At 36.1% G+C, this 14,401-nt stretch overlaps 2 protein-coding genes across 2 annotated transcripts; both read right to left on the bottom strand.

The window, feature by feature from the left end:
* Positions 1-8,183: 8,183 nt before the first annotated feature.
* LOC147807212 (uncharacterized) lies at positions 8,184-8,915 on the bottom strand. Its single transcript, XM_087168829.1, has one exon. It carries the CDS (start codon positions 8,913-8,915, stop codon positions 8,184-8,186), a length of 732 nt encoding a protein of 243 aa, XP_087024955.1.
* A 3,638-nt stretch (positions 8,916-12,553) lies between these two features.
* Positions 12,554-13,285, bottom strand: LOC147807211 (uncharacterized). The gene has a single exon (XM_087168828.1). It carries the CDS (start codon positions 13,283-13,285, stop codon positions 12,554-12,556), a length of 732 nt encoding a protein of 243 aa, XP_087024954.1.
* Positions 13,286-14,401: the final 1,116 nt, after the last annotated feature.

The raw sequence follows: 14,401 nt of genomic DNA, 5'->3' as shown, positions 1-14,401 counted from the left end.
ATGAAATCCCCTTGTTCAACAAACGTTCTCCTATTTCCAATTTATGTATTTTGTTATGTTATGTAATTTGATCATTTTTTCTGCCTTTTGCTATCATTTATTCTAAATACTAAATCGACCTTTGTTATAAACAGATATTACCTCAAATGAGTTCAATATATTTTTCCTTTTAGTAATAAATCAATTCTTTGAGTAAATACGATTTTTATTTGATTTGACTCGATTATGGAGGATAATTCGCTCTTCGCCTGACTACAAAAATGGTATTAAATAAGCATTTCATATAAAAAATTCGTTTACGTGAAGATCAAGATGTTCGTGTTAGTTTTTCGAAACTTTTTTATGGCTATTACTTACTTCTCCTAAACGCTCAGAAAGAACCATTTGTGTAGTTAATGGTTTCCATAGTAACTTGACAAACCGTAGAGGTGGCAAATTTCCCGGGATTTCTTTTTTTTTCTTGAAATAATATCTATTTATTCCTATTTTATCGGAAGTACTGTAATTTAATACTTTTATGATGAAATTTTGATGACGTTTATTATTTTCTTTGTAAATTTCAAGTTTGATAATATAAGTTTTTCTTTTGAAAATATCGTTTTAAATCACATATTAGATATTTTTGTTTACAAAAATCTAATAGACAAATAAAGTGTCTTTAAAAATGTATATTTAATTGGTATGCTGTTTAAATATCCTACACTATAAAAAAGAACTGAATAAAATTAAGGTATGAAGGACCGGCACATCTTCCGTAAAATCCATTTTTACCGTAAAATATTAAACGGTAATTTTGAACAATTTTAATTTATTTAGAAGTAATCATTCAGTGATTTTAAGGTAATTAAGACTGTGAAAATTATGGTATATCAGATTTTTAGTTCTATTACATATTCCGGAAAAAATGGATTTTACAGTAAAAAGCATCGACTCCCTCAGTAACGTAACTTTTTACCGTAATTTGTTCTGGAATTTTTTACACTGTATAACAAAACTATAATTTTTCTATCATTAAAAAAATAATTTGGATACTTCCATAAAGAAACTATTTCCTGTTGTAAATAATACTGAATTAATACAGAGTTATATGTTTTAATGTAGATTGTAAATACATTTTCTCATATTTGTAATTTATATTAACAAAAACATAACTCCAAGAAAATTATTTTTGAACTTTCTGACATCATTCTGCGGATAATTCCTGAATTCGAATATGATCCCTGTTTTTCGTCATTACTTACGATTTTTTGAGGACGCCCTCCCCTCCCAAGTTAATCACTTTCCAATAATTTTATAGCTATGTAGTTAATTTGGGGGGAGTAAGTATCGTAAAAGGATTATTTCAATCATCAAATTTTAAAATAAAATGTAGCAATATATCAACTATAACCAATTTTTTTCCACAACCAAAGTATATCTCAGAAACCTTTAATTTTCTGAAGAATTATTACTCTGAATAAAGATATAGTTTGTGAGTCACTAAAATTGTTTTATTTTGTACTTTAAAATTTTTATTCAGTCATTCAAGGCTTCAATATATTTTGAGTTTTTCCTTAGTTTAATTGTTTAATTATTATTAAGAATATATATATATATAAATATATATATATATTTATGCAAAAGGGGGGGTGATAATAATGAAAAAAATAACATACAACTGATTAAATAAAAAAGTGAGTGCTCCTCTCACTATTGTATTAATATATTTAGCTTTGGCTACATTGATACAATATCAGAAATCACTCTTTTTTGCGGATATAATCGTGTGGGCTGATAAAAAGATTATATATTTTATTTTCCGTTTTTTTTAGAAAATGTCATCCTTTTTTTTATTTATTTTTAATCAGTTGTTTGTTATTTTTTTCATTATTATTACCCCTCCCCCCTTTTACACATGTCTATAATTTTCCTTTGTTTTATCTTCATTTTGAACTTATCTAATGAGTTCTGTTTACTTGCAGCTTATGCGCAATAAATAAACTTATTGTTTTTCTTAACTTTCTTCGAGTTTTCCTGTATTTACTTATTTTGTTGTATAAATATATATATATATATATATATATATATATATATATATATATATATATATATGCGTTTCACACTGTTTTTGAGAACGTTTTCAAATGGACCGCAGTGCAGCTGTCATGCCGTTGGTCACGATCTTGTGAGACCTTGACCTCCAGGCCCACAAAGGATTAAAGAGAAGAAAAGTTTACCGATTTGTGATCGATATAACTTAGCTAAGCATTTTTTCCAATTAAGTTTTATTAATTGCAGTATGTAAGTTGTTTCAATAATTCGGTGCCATTTGATTTCAGTCTCGAAAAATCTTTTCTTAAAATTGTTAAAGACGTTACATGGCTTTTTTGAATTTTTTTTTTTATAAAATGGTTATAGATGCTTCCAAATGTAAAAATAAATAAAATTAATGAAAGAGAACTGAATATAAAACTGTCCGTAACATTAAACTTAAGATGTTTTTCTCAGAACTGTTGAAAACGAAATTAAAAATTATATGAAATTACATTTTATACAAGATTGAAATCGTCTGATTAATATTTTAAATTAAGTTCAAAAAAGGTTATAAAAACATAAAAGCAATCAATAAAAGATATAATATTTTCTATAACTACACTCGGCTGCCCGCAATCTGATATCATGTTTGTTACGAAACAGCCATTCACATTCTTGAAACTACGCAATTGGAATTTATTCAATGTGGCATTTATTATTGAAGACAATTCGGAAAAGAAATGTAAACAGCTGTGTGAAATGATTCTATTGATTTTATATGGATATTGATATTTTAATTTTATTACATATTTTTATTTTTATTTTTATTTTTTTTACTCTATTCATATTTGAATTTTTTTAATTATGTGCCTTATAACTTTTTAAGAGAAGTACTACTATAAGTTATACGGAAGCAAAAACATTTCCCTTGAATTAAAAAAATATATCCAGCCACATAGCGGTTATTGCTATTAAAGGCAGTCAATGCTCTTTGAGAAGGAAAAGTAAAAGGCGGAAGTGGAATTAATGAATATCTTCTGAATTGCGCTTCACTGCATAACATCGTACATTAGCTGTGTAGAATAAAAGGGTATAACAAAACATGAAAGATATTAAGAGATATTACAATGTCATCAATAATTATTATCACATTTTTTTCGTACTTAATGAAAATAAAACAAAGCAGTCCATTATTAAGTGATTTTTGCAAAACTGATCTTTTAAAAAAAATATATTTTCCTAAATTTTGTTTGATTTTTGTTACTTTTAACGTTTACTCGGACCATAAATTTAAGTCTAAAAATTTAAATGAATTTATACATAAGCAGTTTTTTAAAGGTGATATAAAACGTCTTTAAAATAAATTTTAAAAATACTTATGTTTTATACAAATTTTATGAACTATCATTATTAGTAATTTAGCTGTCTAACGCTCATTATTTTTAACACACCACATTTCTCCTTATCAGAAAAAGCTTGTACGATGCTGAGTGTCAATGTAATTGTAACATATATGTTTTCTGTAAACTTATTCTATTCATTTCTGTAAACATTGCTCGTAAAAAAAAATCAAATTATCTTTATAGCACGTTGTCAAAAAACGAAAAGTTTGGAGTAAAGTTGATCACAGTATCTTAATATGCAAAATACCCATTATGTTACGTAAATCAGTTAAACAAATGCATAAGTTTTTGCAAATATATCTGAGTTTTAACCATTTTATATATATATATATATTAATTCCAGATATTTTTATTTATTAGACAAAATTAGGGTATGGAAGAAAAATGGATACATTTATGAGAAACTCTCTCAAATTAACCCATTTGCAAAACCGTCTGAAAGTTATTATGATATTAATGAATACTTTTCTAATAGATTTTAAAATAAAAATCTGATAAAAAATTAAATTTTGCAGGTGAAATTTCTCAAAACATTTCAGCTCTTCATTCAACACAAGCAAGTTATTTCTCAGTTTTAAAAATAACACTCTAAAACTCATAAAAAAATTAAAAATTACGAAAGAAATTGTTTTGTATAATTTTTATTCTTTTAATTTATATATTTATTTGTCTTTTTTCTAATACAAATCACGCAGATTCTTCTTTTTTATGATTATTAAATTTTTATTTATGATTATTAAATTTTTATTTATGATTATTAAAGGATAAAAAACAGTATTTTTTTTCAAAATGATTAATTGCATTGCACAAAATGATTAATTGCTCTCATAAATATTTCAACAATAGGAAATATTTTTCAAAAAGTGCTTAAAGAGTTTAAGACAATCTATTAATATAAGAATTGAATCAGTTAACTATCGTTTAATGATAACAAAATTGTGCGCTTAATTTTCTTCTGATTCCTTTCTTAAAATTACGTAACACGCAATTTTTTAGTTTTCTTTAAAGATAATAATATGAAAATATTTATCATTAACTGAAAAAAACTGCTTTATACACTCTGAACTTTCGCAGATTACAGTGGGGAACATTTTTAGTTTTCTGTTGCATAAGATTTTTTTTAACAGATCTTAGATAATTTTACTTTGTTGATTTAAAATCTTCAATCGATATCCCTCTCCGAGGCATATTTATATTCTTTAAATCAAATGTTTAGTCTATTTTTTGACGAAATGTGCAACTTTAATAACGTTGCAAATAAGAGGGGGTCGCATAAATATTGCGACTTTAGTGTTTGGAAGGATGTGGAAGATACCAGACATTTTATAACTATAACTTAGTTTATTTCCTTCATAAACAACTAAAATACTAAAAAGAGTTGTACAAAATAAAGTCTATCATCAGAGTAAGTAGGAAGACATCAGTAATTCGGGACAAGGTGGCTTAGGTACTGCACACATCTCCGGGAGAGAGCTGAAGTCGAAGTGGCATACTGATCGTCGGTGAGCTGGTTTTTATCCTTCTTGAGTGCAGGCGCGCGCAGTCCGGGAAAGCTGATTTGCATCTTGAGAAATCGGTTTCTTCCAACCTCGTTGCATTTTAATGAAGTTGACGTTCTGTGTGACGTTCGATGTGATGAGTCTTTGATGACGCCACAGGACTCCCCCACCAGTCCAGAACGCTGAGGTACGGGAATCCGGAAACGGACGTGTCGACCGGACCGAGTTGTTGTGGACGTCTTAAGAGCAGACTTCACGGGATGTATCGGCGGCGGGATGACTGGAGCCTCTTGAATCTGTGAAAAAGAATGGGCAGGCTTAAGTCTATCAGTGGAGATCCATCTCTTCTTAGTTCCGATCTGGACTTGAAAAAACTTCGGCTTGCGTTCGATCACAGGATAAGGACCAAGGTAAGGAGACTGGAATGGACGACGTACAGCATCGTCACGGATGAAAACATGCGAAGTTTCTTTCAGGGAAGCATGGACAAACATCTCCGTTGATCCATGACGTGAGGTAGGTGTTGGTCGAATCTGCCGGAAGTGCTCCTTCAAGGATAGTAGCAGTTGCTGTGGAGATTTCGTACCTGAAATAGAAGAAAAAAATTCGCCAGGCAGGCGAAGATTACAGCCGTATACCAGTTCTGCTGTCGAGGTGTTAAGATCTTCCTTTAAGGCAGTTCGTATTCCCAGGAGGACGATCGGCAATTTTTCCATCCATCTTTCAGTGCCGGCGAGACTACACCTGAGGGCTCCCTTTAACTGCCTGTGAAAGCGTTCGATCAAGCCATTTGCAGAAGGGTGGTAAGCTGTGGTTCTATTACGTTTGGTACCCAGAGACTTCGAAAGAGCTAAAAATAAATTACTTTCAAAGTTACGACCCTGGTCAGTCGTAATAATCTCTGGCACACCGAACCGAGCAACCCATCCTGAAAAGAAAGCGTTAGCAACACTTTCAGCAGACTGATCTTTCAGGGGAATAGCTTCAGGCCATCGAGTGAAGCGATCGATACACGTGAGGATGTAAGTGTATCCTTGCGATGGAGGAAGTGGTCCCACTATGTCCAAGTGGACGTGTCGAAATCTGTCGACCGCAGTTGGAAATTGCCCAAGAGGAGTTTTGGTGTGTCGTGAAATTTTTGATCACTGACAATCTAAACATTTCTTGCACCATTCCGCACAGTCTTTCTTCAGAGATCGCCAAATGTATCGCTGTTTAACAGCGTGAGTCGTCGGTCTGGGGCCTGAATGAGACAAGTTGTGTATTGACTGGAACACAATGTTTCTGAAGCTCTCTGGAACATACGGGCGTATGTTACCCGTAGAGGTATCGCAAAATAGTGGTAGATCACTTGAGCTAAAAACGATCGGCTTGATCGTCAAGGAAGGGTTAGATTGTAATTCCTTCAGCTCAGCGTCTTTTGATTGCTCCTCCGCCATTGCTGCGTAATCTATCGTACTAGGTAAATCTATCACCTCTATACGAGAGAATGCATCTGCGACAACGTTATCGCTGCCTGAAATAAATCTAATGTCAGTAGTATATTGACTAATAAAATCTAAGTGTCTGAGTTGACGAGGAGAGATTTTTTCGTGTTTCTGGCTAAAAGCAAAAATTAACGGCTTATGGTCTGTAAAAACTGTGAAGGATCTACCTTCCAGTGTATAATGGAAATTTTTAATAGCACTATAAATCGCAAGCAATTCTCGGTCGTAAGTACTGTATTTACTTTCAGCAGGTGTTAAACGACGAGAAAAAAACGCAAGTGGTTCGGTCCCATCAGCTATATGCTGTTGTAATACAGCTCCTATGCCAAGGTCTGAAGCATCAACTGAAAGAGAGATTTTAGCATTAGGGTATGGATGTGCTAAAAGTGCAGCGTTTGCGATTGATTCCTTGGAAATATTGAAAGCCTTATTAGATTCATCAGTCCATTGTAAAGGGGTGGAGTCATTCTTCTTCCTTCCTTTAGTTAGATCGTAAAGTGCCATTTGTTGAATTGCAGCTTTGGGAATAAATCTGCGATAGAAATTGACCATTGCTAGAAACCGTCGTAAGGCACGAACTTTGTTTGGTTTTGGATAGTTGCTAAGTACCGCAACTTTGTCGGGATCTGGTTTGATTCCCTCTTTCGAAACTAGACATCCCAAAAAAGTAAGTTCTTTTACACCAAATATACATTTATCCAAATTTAAAACCAGTCCTTTAGCATTTAAACGCGTGAAAATAGCCTCCAAGTCCGATAAATGTGTTTCAAAATCCGTTGACGCGATAAGTAAGTCGTCAAGGTATGCGAAAAATTTTAAACCTCTTAATGTTTCGTCAATAAACCGTTGAAAGGTTTGGGCTGCATTCCTTAATCCGAAAGTCATGTACTTAAATTCAAACAACCCTATTGGGGTGATTAAAGCGGTTTTTGGAATGTCACTAGGTTCAACAGGTATCTGGTGATACGCGCGTTTTAGATCCAGTTTTGTAAAAATTGTTTTTCCATGTAATTCAGAGGAAAAATCCTGAATGTGTGGTATTGGATATCTGTCCGGCTCCGTGGCGCTGTTGAGCCGGCGGTAATCCCCACAAATACGCCAATTATTCTTCCCCTTTGGCACGAGATGTATGGGGCTGCTCCAAGGACTGCTGGAAGTACGGCAAATTCCCTGGTCGACCATCTCCTGAAATTGCTCTTTAACGGCAGCCAATTTATGAGGCGGCAACCTACGAGCTCGAGAACAGAGAGGAGGACATCTCGTTATAATACAGTGCGTAGTTCCGTGATCCTTGACTACGACATTAACTGAAGGATTTGTCAAATTCGGAAATTTAAATAAAAGTTCATGATATACCGAATTTTTGCCTATTGCGGTAATGCTATTACTCGGCTGAGAGGCGTAAAAACCACGAATGTACTTTGCAGATGTGTTATCGATTAGTTGACGATTTTTAATATCCAGAATGAGTTCGAATCGTTCAAGGAAATCTGCACCTAAAATCGGCCGTGACACATCAGCCAGAATGAAGGTCCACCGAAAAGTTCGCGGAAATTCTAAATCTAACATAAGCACCTTTTCCCCATAAGTGGAAATTTTCGAGCCGTTAGCAGCAAGTAATTGGATATTTTTATCAAGATGTTTTGCTGGACGCTGAACGGGATAAACCGAAACTGTTGATCCGCTATCTACCAGAAATTTCGTACCGGAATTTTGGTCTTTAATAAATAAGCGACTATGATCATAACTCGCAGAAGCCGTCGCCGAAACTTGCGAGCAAGCTAGTTTTCCTGAAAACTGCATGGTTGCTTGCATTTCAGCGCTTTATTTCCGAATTTAAAATGGTACCAGCACGTAGAATACTGTTTTCTTGCTGGAGACTTGCTTCGCAATCTATTTCTGGGAGATTTTGACCTAAATGATGAAAGTCTCTTTATGGTTTTATTCAGTTCGGCAACAGTTGCTTCTAGTCTACTAATTCTATCAGAGTCATCTTGTATTGCAGAAACGTTAGGGGTTATATTAGTAATTTCAGAGATTTTGTCGGCTATTGTAGCCAAACTTTCTAACTTATCCGAACTGACTGATAAAATTTGTTGAATGTTTAATGGTAAACGTTGAAGCCAGAGCATTTTAAGTACCTCATCTGAAACTTTAGTAGCGGACAATTGAGTCATTTTGTGTAAAAGTTGAGACGGTCTCAGATCACCCAACGACATATCAGATAATAAAGTCCTAATACGAGCACTTTCAGAATCGGAAAACTGATCGATTAGACGTTTTTTGAGCGCTACGTAGGAATCTTCTGCCGGAGGATTTTTTATTATGTCAGAGACAAAAGACGAAAGTTCACTGTCCAATGCAGAAACAACGTAGTGAAATTTGGTACCGTCCGCAGTAATGTTCGCAATTTCGAATTGGGACTCAATGTTACTAAACCACAACTCAATATTATCCCTCCAAACGGGAGGTGTTTTAACAGCCACACGCATGACTTCACTATCTGTAGGCATTGTAGAAAATAATGCAAAAAAGGCACAGAATATTCCTTGTACGGCAGAGGGCAATCAAAAAGATCTTTTATGAGCAAAAATAAGGAACTTACGTGCGGAAATTTCTTGAATCTTGCAAGACTCCATTCAAATGAGTTCTAGTCCTGGGGTCACCATCTTTAGTGTTTGGAAGGATGTGGAAGATACCAGACATTTTATAACTATAACTTAGTTTATTTCCTTCATAAACAACTAAAATACTAAAAAGAGTTGTACAAAATAAAGTCTATCATCAGAGTAAGTAGGAAGACATCAGTAATTCGGGACAAGGTGGCTTAGGTACTGCACACATCTCCGGGAGAGAGCTGAAGTCGAAGTGGCATACTGATCGTCGGTGAGCTGGTTTTTATCCTTCTTGAGTGCAGGCGCGCGCAGTCCGGGAAAGCTGATTTGCATCTTGAGAAATCGGTTTCTTCCAACCTCGTTGCATTTTAATGAAGTTGACGTTCTGTGTGACGTTCGATGTGATGAGTCTTTGATGACGCCACAGGACTCCCCCACCAGTCCAGAACGCTGAGGTACGGGAATCCGGAAACGGACGTGTCGACCGGACCGAGTTGTTGTGGACGTCTTAAGAGCAGACTTCACGGGATGTATCGGCGGCGGGATGACTGGAGCCTCTTGAATCTGTGAAAAAGAATGGGCAGGCTTAAGTCTATCAGTGGAGATCCATCTCTTCTTAGTTCCGATCTGGACTTGAAAAAACTTCGGCTTGCGTTCGATCACAGGATAAGGACCAAGGTAAGGAGACTGGAATGGACGACGTACAGCATCGTCACGGATGAAAACATGCGAAGTTTCTTTCAGGGAAGCATGGACAAACATCTCCGTTGATCCATGACGTGAGGTAGGTGTTGGTCGAATCTGCCGGAAGTGCTCCTTCAAGGATAGTAGCAGTTGCTGTGGAGATTTCGTACCTGAAATAGAAGAAAAAAATTCGCCAGGCAGGCGAAGATTACAGCCGTATACCAGTTCTGCTGTCGAGGTGTTAAGATCTTCCTTTAAGGCAGTTCGTATTCCCAGGAGGACGATCGGCAATTTTTCCATCCATCTTTCAGTGCCGGCGAGACTACACCTGAGGGCTCCCTTTAACTGCCTGTGAAAGCGTTCGATCAAGCCATTTGCAGAAGGGTGGTAAGCTGTGGTTCTATTACGTTTGGTACCCAGAGACTTCGAAAGAGCTAAAAATAAATTACTTTCAAAGTTACGACCCTGGTCAGTCGTAATAATCTCTGGCACACCGAACCGAGCAACCCATCCTGAAAAGAAAGCGTTAGCAACACTTTCAGCAGACTGATCTTTCAGGGGAATAGCTTCAGGCCATCGAGTGAAGCGATCGATACACGTGAGGATGTAAGTGTATCCTTGCGATGGAGGAAGTGGTCCCACTATGTCCAAGTGGACGTGTCGAAATCTGTCGACCGCAGTTGGAAATTGCCCAAGAGGAGTTTTGGTGTGTCGTGAAATTTTTGATCACTGACAATCTAAACATTTCTTGCACCATTCCGCACAGTCTTTCTTCAGAGATCGCCAAATGTATCGCTGTTTAACAGCGTGAGTCGTCGGTCTGGGGCCTGAATGAGACAAGTTGTGTATTGACTGGAACACAATGTTTCTGAAGCTCTCTGGAACATACGGGCGTATGTTACCCGTAGAGGTATCGCAAAATAGTGGTAGATCACTTGAGCTAAAAACGATCGGCTTGATCGTCAAGGAAGGGTTAGATTGTAATTCCTTCAGCTCAGCGTCTTTTGATTGCTCCTCCGCCATTGCTGCGTAATCTATCGTACTAGGTAAATCTATCACCTCTATACGAGAGAATGCATCTGCGACAACGTTATCGCTGCCTGAAATAAATCTAATGTCAGTAGTATATTGACTAATAAAATCTAAGTGTCTGAGTTGACGAGGAGAGATTTTTTCGTGTTTCTGGCTAAAAGCAAAAATTAACGGCTTATGGTCTGTAAAAACTGTGAAGGATCTACCTTCCAGTGTATAATGGAAATTTTTAATAGCACTATAAATCGCAAGCAATTCTCGGTCGTAAGTACTGTATTTACTTTCAGCAGGTGTTAAACGACGAGAAAAAAACGCAAGTGGTTCGGTCCCATCAGCTATATGCTGTTGTAATACAGCTCCTATGCCAAGGTCTGAAGCATCAACTGAAAGAGAGATTTTAGCATTAGGGTATGGATGTGCTAAAAGTGCAGCGTTTGCGATTGATTCCTTGGAAATATTGAAAGCCTTATTAGATTCATCAGTCCATTGTAAAGGGGTGGAGTCATTCTTCTTCCTTCCTTTAGTTAGATCGTAAAGTGCCATTTGTTGAATTGCAGCTTTGGGAATAAATCTGCGATAGAAATTGACCATTGCTAGAAACCGTCGTAAGGCACGAACTTTGTTTGGTTTTGGATAGTTGCTAAGTACCGCAACTTTGTCGGGATCTGGTTTGATTCCCTCTTTCGAAACTAGACATCCCAAAAAAGTAAGTTCTTTTACACCAAATATACATTTATCCAAATTTAAAACCAGTCCTTTAGCATTTAAACGCGTGAAAATAGCCTCCAAGTCCGATAAATGTGTTTCAAAATCCGTTGACGCGATAAGTAAGTCGTCAAGGTATGCGAAAAATTTTAAACCTCTTAATGTTTCGTCAATAAACCGTTGAAAGGTTTGGGCTGCATTCCTTAATCCGAAAGTCATGTACTTAAATTCAAACAACCCTATTGGGGTGATTAAAGCGGTTTTTGGAATGTCACTAGGTTCAACAGGTATCTGGTGATACGCGCGTTTTAGATCCAGTTTTGTAAAAATTGTTTTTCCATGTAATTCAGAGGAAAAATCCTGAATGTGTGGTATTGGATATCTGTCCGGCTCCGTGGCGCTGTTGAGCCGGCGGTAATCCCCACAAATACGCCAATTATTCTTCCCCTTTGGCACGAGATGTATGGGGCTGCTCCAAGGACTGCTGGAAGTACGGCAAATTCCCTGGTCGACCATCTCCTGAAATTGCTCTTTAACGGCAGCCAATTTATGAGGCGGCAACCTACGAGCTCGAGAACAGAGAGGAGGACATCTCGTTATAATACAGTGCGTAGTTCCGTGATCCTTGACTACGACATTAACTGAAGGATTTGTCAAATTCGGAAATTTAAATAAAAGTTCATGATATACCGAATTTTTGCCTATTGCGGTAATGCTATTACTCGGCTGAGAGGCGTAAAAACCACGAATGTACTTTGCAGATGTGTTATCGATTAGTTGACGATTTTTAATATCCAGAATGAGTTCGAATCGTTCAAGGAAATCTGCACCTAAAATCGGCCGTGACACATCAGCCAGAATGAAGGTCCACCGAAAAGTTCGCGGAAATTCTAAATCTAACATAAGCACCTTTTCCCCATAAGTGGAAATTTTCGAGCCGTTAGCAGCAAGTAATTGGATATTTTTATCAAGATGTTTTGCTGGACGCTGAACGGGATAAACCGAAACTGTTGATCCGCTATCTACCAGAAATTTCGTACCGGAATTTTGGTCTTTAATAAATAAGCGACTATGATCATAACTCGCAGAAGCCGTCGCCGAAACTTGCGAGCAAGCTAGTTTTCCTGAAAACTGCATGGTTGCTTGCATTTCAGCGCTTTATTTCCGAATTTAAAATGGTACCAGCACGTAGAATACTGTTTTCTTGCTGGAGACTTGCTTCGCAATCTATTTCTGGGAGATTTTGACCTAAATGATGAAAGTCTCTTTATGGTTTTATTCAGTTCGGCAACAGTTGCTTCTAGTCTACTAATTCTATCAGAGTCATCTTGTATTGCAGAAACGTTAGGGGTTATATTAGTAATTTCAGAGATTTTGTCGGCTATTGTAGCCAAACTTTCTAACTTATCCGAACTGACTGATAAAATTTGTTGAATGTTTAATGGTAAACGTTGAAGCCAGAGCATTTTAAGTACCTCATCTGAAACTTTAGTAGCGGACAATTGAGTCATTTTGTGTAAAAGTTGAGACGGTCTCAGATCACCCAACGACATATCAGATAATAAAGTCCTAATACGAGCACTTTCAGAATCGGAAAACTGATCGATTAGACGTTTTTTGAGCGCTACGTAGGAATCTTCTGCCGGAGGATTTTTTATTATGTCAGAGACAAAAGACGAAAGTTCACTGTCCAATGCAGAAACAACGTAGTGAAATTTGGTACCGTCCGCAGTAATGTTCGCAATTTCGAATTGGGACTCAATGTTACTAAACCACAACTCAATATTATCCCTCCAAACGGGAGGTGTTTTAACAGCCACACGCATGACTTCACTATCTGTAGGCATTGTAGAAAATAATGCAAAAAAGGCACAGAATATTCCTTGTACGGCAGAGGGCAATCAAAAAGATCTTTTATGAGCAAAAATAAGGAACTTACGTGCGGAAATTTCTTGAATCTTGCAAGACTCCATTCAAATGAGTTCTAGTCCTGGGGTCACCATCTTTAGTGTTTGGAAGGATGTGGAAGATACCAGACATTTTATAACTATAACTTAGTTTATTTCCTTCATAAACAACTAAAATACTAAAAAGAGTTGTACAAAATAAAGTCTATCATCAGAGTAAGTAGGAAGACATCAGTAATTCGGGACAAGGTGGCTTAGGTACTGCACACATCTCCGGGAGAGAGCTGAAGTCGAAGTGGCATACTGATCGTCGGTGAGCTGGTTTTTATCCTTCTTGAGTGCAGGCGCGCGCAGTCCGGGAAAGCTGATTTGCATCTTGAGAAATCGGTTTCTTCCAACCTCGTTGCATTTTAATGAAGTTGACGTTCTGTGTGACGTTCGATGTGATGAGTCTTTGATGACGCCACACGACAAACGTCTAAGAGAGTTAGGGCACATGTACGTCTGAGCAGTAGAAGTGCTCTTAGCAGCGTATGACGACATTTTCTGGTAGCTAATTTACATACCAGTGGCCATTAACAACTCACTTTCTTTAAAAAAATTCTCCGCTTTTCCGTAATTGGTTCCAATTATAATGCAAGCATTTAGTTCTTTTAAATTTGTTATTCAGACTAAAAGCAAAGTTAAGTAAAAAAATTTTGTTTTTGTTTTCAATTTTTTTTATTTAAAACATTGAGAGCATTCTTCACTCCTAGCTTTGATTTATTTTTTTAATCATTCTTAATTGTTTCGAAATTAAATTAAACCAATTATTTAATTTCTATTATTTTTTATAAAAAGCGAATATAAAATATTTCATTCTTTTCGCAACAATCAATGTAACGGCTAACTTTTTATTTCAATACTATTATAAGACTCATTAATTCACTGTCGCGATTAAATCGAAAACATAATTCTATTTATAACTCTTTATTCATTATTTCTTACCGCAAAAATGTTTCAGTTACATGGTTATACTATTTAGTTAGAGATATGCTTTCGGCAATTTTTTTAAAA

The sequence above is a fragment of the Parasteatoda tepidariorum genome, chromosome 7, assembly GCF_982258835.1.
Source record: "Parasteatoda tepidariorum strain Cologne lab strain chromosome 7, Ptep-v5.0, whole genome shotgun sequence".
NCBI classification, from domain to species: domain Eukaryota; kingdom Metazoa; phylum Arthropoda; class Arachnida; order Araneae; family Theridiidae; genus Parasteatoda; species Parasteatoda tepidariorum.
The sequence above is the reverse complement of the archived record's forward strand: the minus strand, read 5'-3'. Positions and strand labels throughout refer to the sequence as shown.